Genomic DNA, 16600 nt, shown 5'->3' on the forward strand with positions numbered 1-16600 from the left:
GATCGGCGATAGCCATCACATACTAGCACGAGCACACGCCCACACTAATTTACACAAGCGCGCGCGATCGCGCACGCACAAACACACACATACTTGTAGATGCCCTCGAATGAGGACCTATGAAATAACTCTCGCAAACATGGACTTTTTAAATTCCTTGTAAATGCCTTCAAACATGGACTCATGAATAAGGCCGTCAAACATGGACTTGTTAAATTCCTTGTTAATTAGGCGTTTTAACATGAACGTATTAAATCCCTTGTAAAGTCCTTTGAAAATGGACTTGATAACTTTAACCCAATGAAATGGACCTTTGACATTTATTATTTATACACATACATATGTACCTCCGAATGTGGACATACTAGTTTGGCTAGGAGGAATTAGACCACCCAGGGTGGTCATGACAGGTGGCTATCTCATCAACTCAGCTCTCGATCAATTAACATAAGAAAAAGAGGATCATGGGGGACCAATAGTCACCGATTACGCATTGTATTCTATAAATGGGGAGCAAGTAGATACAAGTAGTACGATGGGGCTTTAAACGTCTTCAAGAATGGACTCAGTAAATAAACAGTACAAGCATGGACCTTTGACATTCCTTCGTATACATACCTTCAAACGTGGACTTGGTAAACTAGCATATTGAACGTGGACTTGGTAAACTAGCATATTGAACGTGGACTTGGTAAACTAGCATATTGAACGTGGACTTGGTAAACTAACATATTGAACGTGGACGTTTGACATTAGATAACATACCGGTACTGTCAAATGTGGATTTTTTTAATTAATCCAGCAACTATGGACTGCTTACTTTCCTTGTTGTTTATTGTACATGGTACCAGAACAAAAGTAAATTATTCAGAAATAACTATGTGAGCGTTATAGATGTGAAAATATATATTACTGGTATATACATTCTACTACGTTTGTCATGAAACCATTTCCGAACATATCATAGTCTGCATGTTATACTACTCTACAACATAATGGACAACACGAAAGATTAAGGGTAGGCAACAATAATGGCAAATGCCATTTTTTAATCAAACAAAATATGCTTACGTTTTCATACACATAATCGTATGAAGTACATGGTCACAAGCTGGAGTACGTGTTATAAAACTATCAAACACAATGATCCAAGTAGGGAACCAAATGTCAAGTTCAAAAATTTTAAACAAATTACAAAAACATGTTTTAGTAAGAGAAAAAGTGACTTGCATAACAAACATATATATAGAACTCATAATACATGTATGGAATTTCAACACAATTAAAGTGTTCCTTTGACGTAGCGTAATAGATGCCAACGTCACAAATATGCTGTCACAATTAAGACTGTTTAACAGGTGCAATGAAAGATATAAAAAATTGTAGGTGACATACAATAAATCATGTACATCTTCATAATATTTCACAGGCTTCAAGGTCTGTGTGAATGGAAATTTATCTAGCATTACAAAAAATTCCTTTAAGAGCAAAATATCTTTAACAGGATTCAAGCTGAACACTAACTCGCTAGCAAATGGCTATAAAAGGCATATAACTATCGGTACAACTGAAATAATTAAGTGTGACCTCCGTTTAAAGCTGTAATTTGCATTTAGGACAATTCGTATTAATTTTCTATTTCTATTTTTTCTTGCCAAACTGCATGGATCTGATTTTGTGCGGCTGATTGACCGTTTGCAGCTATAAAACTCACCAAAGAAAATTTGTTTTCTGCCCCCAAGCCAAAACAGTCTGTCCCTGAAAGGTTTAATTTAAAGTTATATTTCAGATATCTCCATGAAAAGCATGGTCTTGCTGGGCGCTTGCAGCCCTGAGTTATTGCACTATATAGGCTTACATAGTTCTCCGTGATGGGTTATAAACTCGAAGGGTTTGATTCTTTTCTTTTTGTTAAATCCTATGAACACGATCCCAATAGTTCATGAAAATTTACGTATATTTACGGATGTGCACCCTGAACCTTAATGATACCAATGACAAGGTTCAATAGTAGTAGACCAGTATACATTAACTCATAACAAGTGAATACAATAGTTCATCACTATAGGTGGGAGAAGAGGCCATCAATATGAATACATTTGTGGACTGGTGTATGGTTAAATGACAACAAATTACAAACCTTACAAATCACATACTCCTAATTTTCTTCTTCACAAAACACTTTTAAGGAACAACTGGAGTTTTTACATTGTTGTACTTATACAAAAGAACTTAAACTACCCATCAATGTACCACAGGTATAACTAGCTAAACTGCTCATTGGATAGCTAGTACGTAACAAGTAAATATTTCATTTGGTGGCCTCAAGAATTTCATACTGTTTTTTTAGACTCGAGATAGGTTGTGACTACAAGCCTTCAAAGTAATTGTCCATCAATAGAAACTTATAAATACAAATAACAAATATGCCTAACCATTTTTCAAAATATACTGTTAACACATAACCTTTTTTGTAAATACAAACATAACACTGACAGTGGCAGATTCAGGAGTGGGTTTGGCACCCCCCCCCCCCCTCAGAAAAAATTGTGTTTTTCAATCTTGTCTGTGTGTGGTTACAAGAATATTTTGTGTGAGCCTGAATTACACCCTTGTTGTTGTTGAAAATGTAAGAACCTTTGTATTAAATTGTTAACCCCCCCCCCAACCCCCACCCTAGCTAAGCAGGGTTAGGACTATACAGACAGAAACAAGTTTATTTGTTCCGTGTAAATCAGTCTGAATCTGTCACTGCCATTATATTTTTAGTAAAAAGAACTACATAACACATAAAAATTTTAGCCCAAAATTCTAACGTTGAAAGTGCAATAACAAACTGTATGACTTGAGTCATAGAGCATATATTGAACTACAAAATAAATGTGGGATTCACACTTAAAAAGTCAAGGAACCAACTGTTTCCTTTCATACTGAACTGAAAGATAACATATCTCTAACAATTTTAAAGTTATTCTAAACTTATAAAATAATCTCTTTTACTCAAAATTATGGCTTTTTTATCATTAAATATACCAATTACCAAGAGATGTAGATTAGATCTATCAATCAGAGTGAAGTAATTTTGTTACGATCAAGTTGTTAGCATTTTATCTCACTCCACAACTGTAGTATAAAGGACGTCCATATTTGTTGTAATATTTCTAAAAGCCCCAGTGCATATGAGGACCTCTTTAACAAACTTAAGATGATTATTTTCATATATATAAACGTTATAATGCGTTGACATACAGGTACTGTACATGTTTATTCTTTGCCCCTAAATCCTGGTCAGCATACTGATAAAGCTGAAAACTAGTTTACTGATTAAAAAGAAATTAAACATATATGATCCATGTGCTTTAAGTAATATAAAACGATACTTGTGACATAATTTATGTCTTTAAATTCCTTGCTCATACACAGTATACATACAGTCTTCATTTATACCATATTACATCTTTGAAATCTACAGTGCTTAAATCAATTGCATCAATTAAATGAGGTGAATTGCTATTAAACGCATTTATCTACACAAAATAATGTTGAAGTCGTACATATATTATGTGGAGAGGATTTATATAACTTTCATTAAAAACCAAACGATGAAACTTTTAGGGAACATTTGTTTCTTTCATACTGATCTAGAACAAATGAAACCATAATATATAAATTTAGATTTCAAGTGAAGAGCATGAAATATTCTATATACCTATAATTATTGCTTCTCTTATATGAAGTTCCCATCCATCACCCTTCATATAATGAATGGGCAAAGTCATGTCACCAAGTTGCTGAATTAACAGTTTTTCACTCGATAGCTTCTTACTTCAATAGAGCTACACTACATGAACTTCCATACCGACTGTAGATATTTTACATAAACAAAAGGAAATCTATTTGTTGGTGCAACATTTCTCGAAACCCAATTAAATGTGACTACACATTTTCAAAGTCTCAACTTTAAATAGAATCACAAAAGAAACAGGACATACAGACTACTTCCATAATATGAATCTTTCACGTATGAACTAAAGTAATCAATGAAATCAACTGAGGGTATCCCACATTTAACTAGTGACTGCATTATCTACTCCAAAAAAATCAACAATAAATTTTGTCTTTAGGGTTTGATGACATCTCATAATGCATACATGAGCAGCATTACAATACATTACACATTTCTCATGTACATGTATATCATCAGTTCTGAACCTAAACCTTCATGTATGAACTTAACCAATTCCAAAAGGGAGGAGGGAGAAGGGATCTTGCCGAATTTTAAGTCAGGCAACAAACATATCTTTTTTCTGTCTAACTTAAGTGCCCCAATTATTTTGCATATATGTACAAGCACACAATGATAACAAATCATTTGGCAACAGCCTGACACGATAAGTCCATTGCCACATCCCCCTCCCCTCCCCTTTTGGGAGAAATGTCACAATGTCTACAGGTATATATAATATGTATCATGATGAGCATTCATAAATGTACTTTACATCTTCAAGAATCCCATTGCATCCTTCTTCCGAATCTGGTTTCGAACGAAATCTTTCACGTTGGTCCAAGATCGATCCCGAAAGGTTTGTGGCTCTGCATTGAAGAGTTTCAAAATATGTGCCTTTCCTGGTAGGGTACGTCTTAGGAGAAATGAGCCCAAATGGTCTGCGACAGTTGTCTTCTCTTTCAAAGTCCAGACTTTCCTGATTGGATGATTCTCAGAAGGACTTTTTGATTTCCCAGAGTAGGCACTACAGTCTGTTTACCAAGGAGAATATATATCTTTTAAACCTTCAATCAGAAAATATATTTCATTTTGAGACAAAACAGCACATATAGCCCTGCGTCCATGCCATTGGTTCCCAGATAGAATAGAGTGAAACTGTCATGAAACATAAAACTAGAACTACATGTATACATTATTCAAGTGAAAATACCCAGTACCATTTTTTGGTGGAAAATAATATAACCCTACATGTTGTATTAACAGGAAATCTCTCTCTCTCTCTCTCTCTCTCTCTATATATATATATATATGTGAAGTATATGTAAAGAAAATATGCTTCGGTCGATTCATCAAGTACTGGGTGTTCTATTTTTGTTAGGACAAATAATGAAACGTTCAAATAGTGCAACTGCATTCTAACAATCATAATTCAATCAATTAAAGCAGCCCTGACTCAAAGAAACTATATGCACCACTGGCTTTCAGCTACTGACTAGGATTTGACTTTCTCTTGTTTAACATACCTTCTGTCCTCACAGTCACCAAAGGTGAATCATCAGACTGCACATCTTCACCCTCAGAATCTGACTCGGCATCAGTGATGTACTCTACAAAAAATCAAAAGAAATATTTATAATTAGCATAAGTAATGTTATATCAGGCCCTTAACAGTGTTTTTATGTGTATACAAATATTCTGAAAAAGTATTTTTCTACATGAAAGGAATTAGCCTCATAGAATTATTTAGGACAAACTAACAACAGGAATGAAATTCATGCATGTCTTATATATAATTAATTTATAGTTTCAGTAATAAACATTTTAATTCATTATGAACACAACATAGTTCGACATGATTACAATGCTTAGTTCACGACAGATGCATGCACATTTCTCTCTCTTTCAATCTTTTGGACATCTATCAAACAGTCTTGCACAAAATCGCCAATTATGCACCCCCACAAAAAAATCTTAATTATTCATCTACTTTTTTTCTTTGTTAAGGTTCCTACGGTTCTGTATCCCTTTTTATAAAGATATATTGAATATGAAAAAGAAAATCAAATTTATTAGTTTGAAATTGCTGGAATATACATGTTTATGTTCAATACATTGTTGTTGTGTTTTTTGTGTTACTTTGATTGCTACTATTATGTACATGTATTCATTAAGGACACCATGGAAGAACAGTGGTATTATATTGATACACAGCTGGAATGGGCCATTCGCCATATTTTTTATTCAATTTACACTATGTATTATGTATTATTGATTTATGAAAATAAAAGCAAACAAAACCTGCACGTTTTTCTACTCTAGTTGTTCTTTGCAGTTTGCATGAAGAATTCAAAAGAAAATATTATGCACTTTACCTTCACTGGGATCCAACTGCACTTCCTCTAGTCCTTTATTGGCAAGACCTTCAAGATCTCCCCTCTCCATCTTCAGAAGAACTTTTGAAACCTTCGCCAGTTGCACTGTTGAATCTGGGAGTCTATAGTATTCCCGATGCGTTCTGATGTCATGCCCAAGGAAATTAGCTAAGACATCTAGCTCATTTTCCTTTAAATTCATAATCTGGGCTACAGTGGCAATTTGCTTTCTCAGATGTGTTGCTCTGAGATGTTCTGGATGTTCAGCATTACATTTGGTGGAATGAACACGGATAGCATCGCATGCTCTCCGGTGCCCTTCCCCTGATCCAGCAAACACATATGTGTTGCTCTCCTCGATGCCAGCCTCACATCTCCTCTCTTTCAACAAGTCCATTGCCCTCTTCATTGTCGTTGTCAAAAGTACAGGCACCGTCCTCAAACGTTTTCCTACGATTTCGACTCTCCATAGAACTCGACAAAGTGCTCTCTCCCACTTGCTGAGAGCACCATCAATTATACCACCTTCTCCTTGCGAGCAATTTTCATAATCTTGCATGGTCATTTTTGAGACCTCTCCAGGTCTTTTCCTGTTAAAGACAACAATATGTGCCAGCAGTACTTCAGAAAGATTATGCCATTCATGTGCAATTCTGTTGGTGTTGCTCTCTTTCTCAAGCCCATTCAATTTTGCATGCATTTCTCCCTTGAGATGTTTCGCAAATTTGACTACATCTTCGGTAAGTGGCAACAACTTTGGGTTATTTCTTCTTCCTTCTTGAAGACTTCTTAGTGCATGGTGAGTTACATAGCTCCCCCATTGAAGGTCATACAGGGTCAAGAATGCCTTGCAACTTTTCTTGATGGCAGAGTTCTGCGTCATAATGGCTTTTCCTTGTAGAATCTCGCAACAAGTCTTCAGACCATGTCCGATCTTTAATGCAAGACTGGGGGTTTTGTAGACATTGTTTTCAGCACAAAATCCTGCAGCCAGTTTTGTAGCAGACGTCACTGCAACAAACTTCTCAGGACGTATGAGACTTGCAAGATCGACATTGGTCTCCCCTGTCATTGATCTGTACTCGAGGACCATTCTTCCTAGCTCCCTTGACCGTTGCCTGATATAGTTCTCTTGGTCTCTGCTATGTCCATGTTTCATGGTTAACTTCTCAGCAAATTTAGTTATTAGGTCATCCGACCTGACCACAGCGGCTATATTGTCATCGATCATGTTCGACAGGATTTCAATGGTTCTCGTATCCACCCCAGGAGTATTTGGTAGCAGCATTTTGGCAGCACGCACTTTTCCTCGTTTCTTTGTTTTCCCAGATGGTATACTATCAAGTATCTGGCTGCACTTGTGTTTCCACAATTCTGTCTTCGTGATAAAACCATAACAGTTTGAGCAGGGAACGTAATCTGATGGATCTGACTTGTCTGCTGGCCTATGAACAACAATGAGTTCTCCAACTCCCTTCTTCAGGACAGAGATATTGTGTAGGTAGTTTCCATAATTGCGCATTAGTGTCAATTGTCTCACTTTATCCTTTTGGTCTTCACTAGAAAGCCATTTCTGCACCTGTGGTTCGTTTCTGTGTTTGGGAGTTTGTAAATGGCGAGGTAATTTCTTCTGAGGTTCCATGCAGAAAGGACAATATTGGACTTTATCCCAGCTTTTGCTTCTTCCATTTGCTGTGGCATTCACTTGTATCCCTGAAGACCTACTGCAGGCATGCAATACTGCTTTTGAGGTGCTGTCTACATGATTCTCACTGGTTGATGCTTCATCTTCAGGAGTGGGTAGACAACCACGATGAATATTAAAAGATCCAGGGATAGGAACGACAGGACTCATCTCCCTTTCCCCAACATCATCATCAGATTCCGGTATGTAATCCGGGTCAGAATCATCTGTTAGATCTGTAGTAGTTTCCGACAGGTCTGACACCTCTGACATGGCCTGAAAAAAAAACAGTAAGAGAAACTGAAATTAGAGTCCATATAGAAAGCAAACATCAAATATCTCCTGCTGAATTGGTCAAATGTAAGTACACTATTAAGGCAAATTATGTTTTATAGGTCCCCTGACATGCATGTTTACTTCTATGCTGGGTCTGCACGATAGATCAACAAACCATTAACTGTTTTATCTTAATGTGTATTATGTATGTTTTTAAAGATTTTTTGTGTGCATTTTTCTAGACCCTAATTGTTAAAGTCCCACCCTGCAAAATCCTCCAGATCAAACTGTGCCTATTGTGAAGTTTTCTGCCAGCTTAGATAAAAGAGTACAATATTATACACCAATAATACCATAGGTACATCATCAACTGGTTCTTGAGATAATGTGATCACAAGCTATTTTTGCATACATAATGAGCCCTGTGACCTTTGACCTTGTGACCCCAAAATATAATCAGTTATTGATTTTGCGAGATACATACATTGATTTTGCAAGATACATACATGAATTAAGTTTGGCGGGAACCCATCAATCGGTTCTCGAGATAATGCGATCACAAGCTTTGTATGCATACATAATGAGCCCTGTGACCTGTGACCTTGTGACCCCAAAATCTAATCAGTTAATTGGCTTTGCAAGATACATACATGACCCAAGTTTGGAGAAAATCCATCAATCGGTTCTTGAGATAACGCGATCATGAGAACGGACGTACAGACGGGCGGACAGACGGACAACCCAACATAACGCCTCCGAAAACAGTTATTAATGCATTGATCTATAAACCTATTAATCACCACACCCAAAATAAAGGGGATTGATTTTCCTCAAACAACACATGTGTTGGTGTACTGGTGAAAAAAAACCTTCAAGTATGGACTTGCTGAATTAATACGACAAACATGGACTTAGCTATTTAAAACTGTTAAATTTAATTGGTGTGATTTAGAACCTTCAAATGTGGACTTGCTAATTTAAGCAAACAAACATGGACTTTCACATTACTGAATATTTATTACTGTATACAATTGCTAATTATGGTAGAGAATGTATTTGTAGTGTATAGGCAAGTAAATATTTGCCCTAAGTATGTTTACATCATTGCCCACATGCAAGGCAATTTATTAAAAACATTCTTCTTAATTAACAAAACATTTTAGAAATACATACATCTAAGCCTTCTGGTCCCTCTTCACTTCCATCTATGACACCTGGGGAATCTAAGTCCGGGTTATAGCAGGCATCAACCTGGCTGCAAGACATGCTGTTACTCAGGGAGTGTACCTCTTGCCTAGCTGTCCCATTATCATCGGATGTTGGTGTGCCACCCTCTTGAGAGTGGGGTAGTAGTTGACTGGTGGATGGTGTTCCTTGGATAGGACACTGGTGAGAGCTTTGGTTGCTGATGTTGTTCATGATTGGTTGTGATGCTGGCTTGGATGTTGCATCTGGCATATGGGGCAGCTTATTGGTGGTAGTAGAGGTGACAATGTCCATGCTGTGGGGTGTCGGCAGCTTCTTGCTAGGCGTTTCCTGCATGTTACTGGAGGTGTGCTCCACAATTGGTGTGTGCAATTGGGTCTGAAATTTAAATTAATATTTGAGTTGAGTTTCTGATACACTCTGAAGTAAAACATTTATTGTGACAACTACATAACATTTTGTCTTAAGGCTGCTGCATGCCGAAAACCTATATGAAACATATGAAAAGCATTAATGTCTATATCGCAATATCATCAGCATACCTGCAGTACTCCAGATTTTGTACATGTATGGTGAAAGCCTAAAATCATCAAGAATAATTGGCACAATAGTTTTTTATTTCCTTATAGCCCCAGAAAAGTTAACAAATTTCCAATGGTCCACCTAATTTTATTTCAACCAACACATTTGTTTGTGTACTGGTGAAAAAAAACCTTCAAGTATGGACTTGCTAAATTAATACGACAAACATGGACTCATTTACATGTATTCTAAACTGTTAAATTTCAATTAGTGTGATTTAAAATCTTCAAATATGGACTTGCTAATTTAAGTAAACAAACATGGACTCTCACATTCCTGGATATTTATTACTGTATCAATATTGCTCATTATGGTAAAGAATGTATTTGTAGTGTATAGGTAAGTAAATATTTGCCCTAAGTATGTTTACATCATTGCCCACATGCAAGGCAATTTATTAAAAACATTCTTCTTAATTAACAAAACATTTTAGAAATACATACATCTAAGCCTTCTGGTCCCTCTTCACTTCCATCTATGACACCTGGGGAATCTAAGTCCGGGTTATAGCAGGCATCAACCTGGCTGCAAGACATGCTGTTACTCAGGGAGTGTACCTCTTGCCTAGCTGTCCCATTATCATCGGATGTTGGTGTGCCACCCTCTTGAGAGTGGGGTAGTAGTTGACTGGTGGATGGTGTTCCTTGGATAGGACACTGGTGAGAGCTTTGGTTGCTGATGTTGTTCATGATTGGTTGTGATGCTGGCTTGGATGTTGCATCTGGCATATGGGGCAGCTTATTGGTGGTAGTAGAGGTGACAATGTCCATGCTGTGGGGTGTCGGCAGCTTCTTGCTAGGCGTTTCCTGCACGTTGATGTTAGTGTGTGGCATGACGTTTGGTGTGGGAGGCTGCAATTTAAATCAATACATGAGTCTGATTTTGGATACACTATGAAGCAAATGTTTATCATGAGAGCGATGTGACGTTTTCTGTATAGTTGTTTGTATATTCCATTATATCATTATTTGCAAAATCTCAATATCGTATAAGAAAAATTATAGTGCTGGAGAATATACAGTCACCTAAAGCGTACATTTAAATTATCGACTCTAGAGTTGTATGATATTATTGACATAAATATATGAATACCACTTGTACAAAGTAATTATATAATATTCTTTTTCATCATCTTTTTTTGAAAGTTTTTGAAGTGCTCTCCTTAAAAGGCCCAAGGATTGATAGAGTATAGGGCAGCGTGGAATAAGGGCATCAAGGAAAACTAATGTCCAACATTGTGCGATAGTAAATGGAAATAACAATAATGATGGAGGTGGTAAATTAGCTTTTGCAAAAACTGTATAATGTTCATATTTCACCAGTAAATACAAAATAAAACAAAGTGTAATATCGTACCTGCCGCCATGGCAAATCCTTAGTGCCGTAATCGTATCGTATTTCCTCCCCCACCTGAATATCGTCACATGCAAACAGACACAGATGTGGACTTGAGTCATGCAGGATGATTTTCTTCATTACAGAATTTGGTGCCTTATGATCATCATTAATCCAACGGCCTAACCCCGCCTCTGGATCAGATGCATCAATGCTGCAGTCGCAAGATAAATGAGAAAAGATTGCATGCTTAGAGGTAGCATGAAACTATACTGAACAAAATACAGCTCAAATAGACCTGTGTACAAATGTTAGAGTTAAGGCTCATATTTCAAAATAAAAGTTATAACTAATACATACCAGTATTTTTGTTGTTGTAAATATTTGCAAGCCCTGGCATTTCCAGCCCTAATTGGCAAGTACAATTAATGAAGAATGGCATGAAATTTATAAGTGACCTATTTTATCAATAGAACGTCGGAATTTAATGATGAGAGGGGGAAATGAAAAGATTTTTGGTTGATCGATACAAAACTATGACCCCCACTATTTTCAGTACCAGGGTGATTTTTTTGCCCAAATTTGAACCCTCTTCTAAAAAGACTTGAGAATAACATACAAAATGCAAGTAAATCATTATTCCACCAAATTATAGCTACATATTACCCTTCATGATCACATGCATGGTCTAGCTCATATTCATCATTGCAGAAAAGGTTTTAAATACTTTGATAAGGCACACAGGCCACACCTATTCCATCATATCTTCTTTAAAAAAACTCCACAAATGTTTATGGTATCATTGCAGAAATCATGAACACAAATAATTCAAGTCACTATAATTGATCTGAAATATAAATAGCAGCATACAGTATGGTAACAAATTGATGAAATAACATAGTTGTAGTTTTCTTTATTTTCATTTTTCTTGAAACAGAAATTAAAGAAACCTTTACTAACCTGTAGTTCACACCTGTATGAAGAAAATGAAATGTGTAGTCATTGTCTTCATCTGCATCTAATGTCTCACTGAAAATCCCTCTGTATTCTAGAAGAAAATCACCTTTCTGGAAGTGTTTGCATGTGAAAAGTCCATGACCTGAAGTGGAGTACACATGATATTTTATATTCTAAAGCTTACAAAAATATTCCTTACAATAGTCTGGAAAGTTCGGCTTCGTAAGGCATTAGCTGTTAAAATGGTTCAACAAAGTTTTATGAATTAAATGCGTAATTTGGGTGGCATAAGCATTCCACATAAAGCCATCTACGCCCTCTAATATCCACTACATTTGTCTTCACTCTGCTGCTCTGAAGTTTAAATCTACTAACTTATGAACCATAATTTTGTAATAATTGTACTGGCTTATAATTAATTGCAATTAAGGTACATGTACATGTATCACAAATAGTTAAAACTGTTATAGAAATCGTTCCAATCTACTTTATCCCAGCTCCAAATTACAGTTAATTCGTTGATCACTTGTAATACATGTACGTATATATGCATGTCTAATAAAAATAAAATCGTCTCTGGGAGTTAATGCAGTCAAATATTTTGATTTCACCCACCTATTGTCTCATTCACAAACTTTATTTCAAAGCCATCTGGGTCTTTTTCAGCCCTGCACCATTTCTCTACCTGTTGATGGGGTGCAACACGGCGGCGTCTGGTTGTCATCTAATGATAAAAAGAAGACAAGAGAAGGTGATGCATGTAAATCATAAGTTGGGTCTGGTCTAAGGACCATTCGCAATTTTCATGACTATCTTTCCTTGATATTCTTTCTTGCATGTAGGCCTAAGTCAAGTCTATATATCTAGCCCGAGACAGTTATACTGTGGAAGCAGGATTGCTCTGCTAATTCTAACCAGCCAGCTTGCATGCATGGACTTATGACAGACCTTGCAAAGAGTTCAGATGCTCTTTTGATGACCAGAATGAGATCCAAATCCTAACTGGGATTACCTTTAATTTAGTTTGTTACTGTCAACAAAAGGAACATAAAATACATGTACAAGAAGCATTTTACAAGCTTTAATTTGTAAATTAATATTTTGTAATGATTTTGTACATATAAATCTAGGAAATGTTCTTAAATCACATTGTAGTGTCCTCTATTCTTCTTCACAAACTAGTCAATAAAAATGTGTACATGATGTGAATGCAGAAACTTAATGAGGTATGTAATATTGCAATTACTGTCCAAATGAGGATAACTTCATTAACTTAATAGCTCACCTCAACATATTTTCTTTTGGAGAGAAGAAAATGGATAGCTAGTATAGCAGGGATAGAAACATTACGTTCAGAACATGCATACACAGACAAAGAAGATGAAGACAAACATTTAAAGAAAAAGATACGATACGACCATGATAATGTAAAGAAAACAAAGAATGATCAAGAGATGGAGAAAAAAGAAGACAAAGCACTGACAAGACAATCCATGTAGTGGATCATCATTTGCAGAAGAAGAAGCATGCAGGGGCAGAGAAGATGGAGGATGACAGGGATGAAAAGATGGAGGGTGACAGGGATGAAAAGATGGAGTAGGGCAAAGACCAATGCTGGGGAGAGTAGAAGAAGGCAGATCAGAGATAGAAAGTTCAAGAAGTGAGGGCAGTGACTGAGTAGACTGATGAAGAGATGGATCGGAAGGTTTTGAACTGCTTGATGTAACAGACTGAATAGAAGACAACGAAGAAGAACGAGAAGGAGGAGGAGGAGGGGGAGGAAGATCATCCATATTCATTGTTTTAGCTGTGGAAAATAAAGAGGGTGAAAATTTGAAAAAAAACAATAAAAACCTATATTTGACTGTTATGATTTAGGGTTGATTCTAAAGTTAAATAAATGCTTAAGACTAGTATTAAGTTAAGCCAAACAAACTCTAAACAACAGAAACTAGACTAGGTTTATAGATCTATCTCAACCTTTTCTAGTGATTGTTAGGTGGGCATCAAATATCGTGCAGTCTTTCGCTTCAATAAGGATCTAGATTATACTGGTCTATAAGTAATGTTCCTTCTAAGCTCTTACATCTGTAAAAGTTCATTTTTCATCATTGTCAGATTGAAGATAAACACACTGCAGATATCAGTGTGGTGTGCAACGTAGTCAATAATGCTAATGGCGAAAACAGACTTCAATTCAAATGCAGAAATTAATAATAATAATAATAATAATAGTTTGTCCTTATATAGCGCATTTCAGGACCACAGGCTCTCTCAATGTGCTTTACAGATATATATTAATACCCGGGTCACACTTTGTATGCATATTCTCCGCTCCCTGGGGAGCATTCCAGCCAGTCGCCATTTTACAAGCGCCACTTGCTAATCAAACCACATTAACTTTTGCATCCTACTGGGTACTCATTTAACACCTGGGTGGAGAGTGGCAAATGTAGATCAATGTCTTGCCAAAGGACATGAGTGCCGCGGCAGGACTTGAACCGCGGACCTTGTGATCCACAGCCCGGTGACATATTCACTCGACCAAGACACCTCAAATTAAGGTAGAGGTCTAGCTGGTAAAGATGAAAAATAAAGAGCCTATATCTGAGGTGAGGGGGATCTATTATTACAGGTTTAGATCGATCTAGATCATGTTTATTTTTTTATCTCACTGGATCATTATCAGTTCAATTCATAGTCGGATAGAAATGTGTCTAGTCTAACTTTAACTAACGTACTGGTACGTGTCATGACGTTATTGCCTAAGAAAAGTTAGATTCAATCCAATTTAGATATGATTATGAACACCTTTTTTACTTATTTTTCAGTCAGTTTCTCCAATTTATACAGTTACAGTGCATATAAAAAAAAAGCCGATTATACTCCCATTCAAATCAATTCCAGACTAAGTAGATCTCGACTCAATCTACTTTAGATATGAACACCCTTTTTTACTCATTTTTCAGTCAGTTTCTCCAATTTATACAGTTACAGTGCATAGGTCTATAAACAAAAGCCAATTATACTCCCATTCAAATCAATTCCTGACTAAATAGATCTAGATCTCGACTCAATCTACTTTAGATATGAACACCCTTTTTTACTCATTTTTCAGTCAGTTTCTCCAATACAGTAACAGTGCATTTAAAAAAAAAGGCTGATTATACTCCCATTCAAATCAATTGCTCTTTTGCATGCATACAAAAGATAGAAGAAAACCTTGGACGTCCACCTTTCCCGGGCGTCCATGGTTAGAAGGTATGTATTCCTGCAAATGTCCACGTTCGCAAAGAGGCCTACTTAAAATCATATTGCTGATTTTATTTCCCCTCTTCTTTTAATTTGGCGCAAGCCATTTTTGGCACTATGGACAAAAAAGGTCTATGTTAACTCAAGCGAGAAGAAATATTTGTTATTTTAGTGGCATTTTATAGAAAAAAAACTAGGCCTTACTCTATGGCTAGGTCTCGAGCACGTTTAAAAATGCCCTTCCTAGACTATTTTGAAAAGTAATTTTGACAGATTTGTCAAAAGTGTTACGTTTTTTTAAATACGTACTGTATTGTCCCAGATTTAGACCTAGCTCTATACTTTTCTTCCATCAAATATATAATTTTACTTACTTTAATTAAAGATATTTGTTGACCATCCGTTTCGGCATCGCCATCAATCAGCATGCAGCTAGCGACTCGAAATGTTACTTGTAGAAGACGGGCACCGCGCCGTTAAGCCGCGGGGCGCGTCCCGTGCAGCTCAGGCCAGAGTACCCGGAAGTCCGACGTCCCCGTCAAGACCTCGCTAACGCGCGTTATCTGAAATCACAAGGTAAAACAGGGACTCCCCTAAACTGATCCAAAGCTGGCAGCAGACGGAAATGAAATCCGCCGATCGAGTAATTTTGTCCCACCGATCATTATTCCTAGTCGGTCGTAATGATATGCACACCGGTGTATCAGATTTGTTAACGGTTATCGTGGACCTAGCTCCAATCGAGTCTCCTATTTGATATGGTACTTGTTTAGCCGTAAAAAGTCATATTAAAGATAAAAGAGAACCGTGGACGTCCACCTTCGCCGGGCGTCCATGGTTAGAAGGTGTGTATTCCTACAAAGGTCCACGTTCGCGGCCATTTACAAACGCACACCACACACACACACACACACACACACAGGGGCGTCGCCAAAGGGGGGGGGGGGTGTGGGGGGTGCGACACCCCCCCCCCCACCTGTCAGGATATTGTCGGTAAAATTGCGCTGCCGTCGGGAAAAAGAGAAAAGGGGGAGGGAAAAAAAGAGAGGGAAAAAATAGAGGGAAAAAAGAGAGGGAAAAAAGAGTGGGAAAAAAGAGAGGGAAAGGGAAAGAAAAGAAAAAAAGAAAAGGAAAAGAAAAGAAAGGAAAAGAAAGGAAAGAAAGGAAAGAAAAGAGAAGAAAGAAAAAGAGGGAGGAGGGGAAAGAAAC

The 16600-nt window shown here is 36.9% G+C and overlaps 1 protein-coding gene across 4 annotated transcripts; it reads right to left on the reverse strand.

Moving 5' to 3' along the window:
• Positions 1 to 3448: 3448 nt before the first annotated feature.
• On the reverse strand, positions 3449 to 16286 carry LOC115929561. 4 transcript variants are annotated; one of them, XM_030998925.1, is made up of 9 exons: positions 15766 to 16286; positions 12755 to 12863; positions 12143 to 12155; positions 11204 to 11396; positions 10291 to 10698; positions 9233 to 9643; positions 6100 to 8059; positions 5251 to 5334; positions 3449 to 4758 (listed from the first exon to the last, which is right to left on the reverse strand). In XM_030998925.1, exons 1-9 carry the CDS (start codon positions 15817 to 15819, stop codon positions 4496 to 4498), a joined length of 3495 nt encoding a protein of 1164 aa, XP_030854785.1. In that variant the 5' UTR covers positions 15820 to 16286; the 3' UTR covers positions 3449 to 4495. The 4 variants fall into 4 exon arrangements, with proteins under 4 accessions (XP_030854785.1, XP_030854786.1, XP_030854783.1 ...); XM_030998926.1 differs by having other exon boundaries at positions 9233 to 9595; positions 10654 to 10698; positions 12143 to 12281; XM_030998923.1 differs by having other exon boundaries at positions 12143 to 12281.
• Between the last annotated feature and the right edge of the window lie 314 nt (positions 16287 to 16600).

The sequence above is a fragment of the Strongylocentrotus purpuratus genome, unplaced genomic scaffold (genome assembly GCF_000002235.5).
Source record: "Strongylocentrotus purpuratus isolate Spur 01 unplaced genomic scaffold, Spur_5.0 spur5_scaffold_5, whole genome shotgun sequence".
NCBI classification, from domain to species: Eukaryota; Metazoa; Echinodermata; class Echinoidea; order Camarodonta; family Strongylocentrotidae; genus Strongylocentrotus; species Strongylocentrotus purpuratus.

Excerpts from the sequence above, each read along its gene's own strand:
- LOC115929561 (XM_030998923.1), bottom strand. The coding sequence starts at position 15,819 with ATGCTGATTGATGGCGATGCCGAAACGGATGGTCAACAAATATCTTTA. Across the intron at positions 12,864-15,765 it reads AACAAATATCTTTAATTAAA|ATGACAACCAGACGCCGCCG; the intron begins GTAAGTAAAATT and ends TTTTATCATTAG. Across the intron at positions 8,060-9,232 it reads AGGGACCAGAAGGCTTAGAT|GCCATGTCAGAGGTGTCAGA; the intron begins GTATGTATTTCT and ends TTTTTTTTTCAG.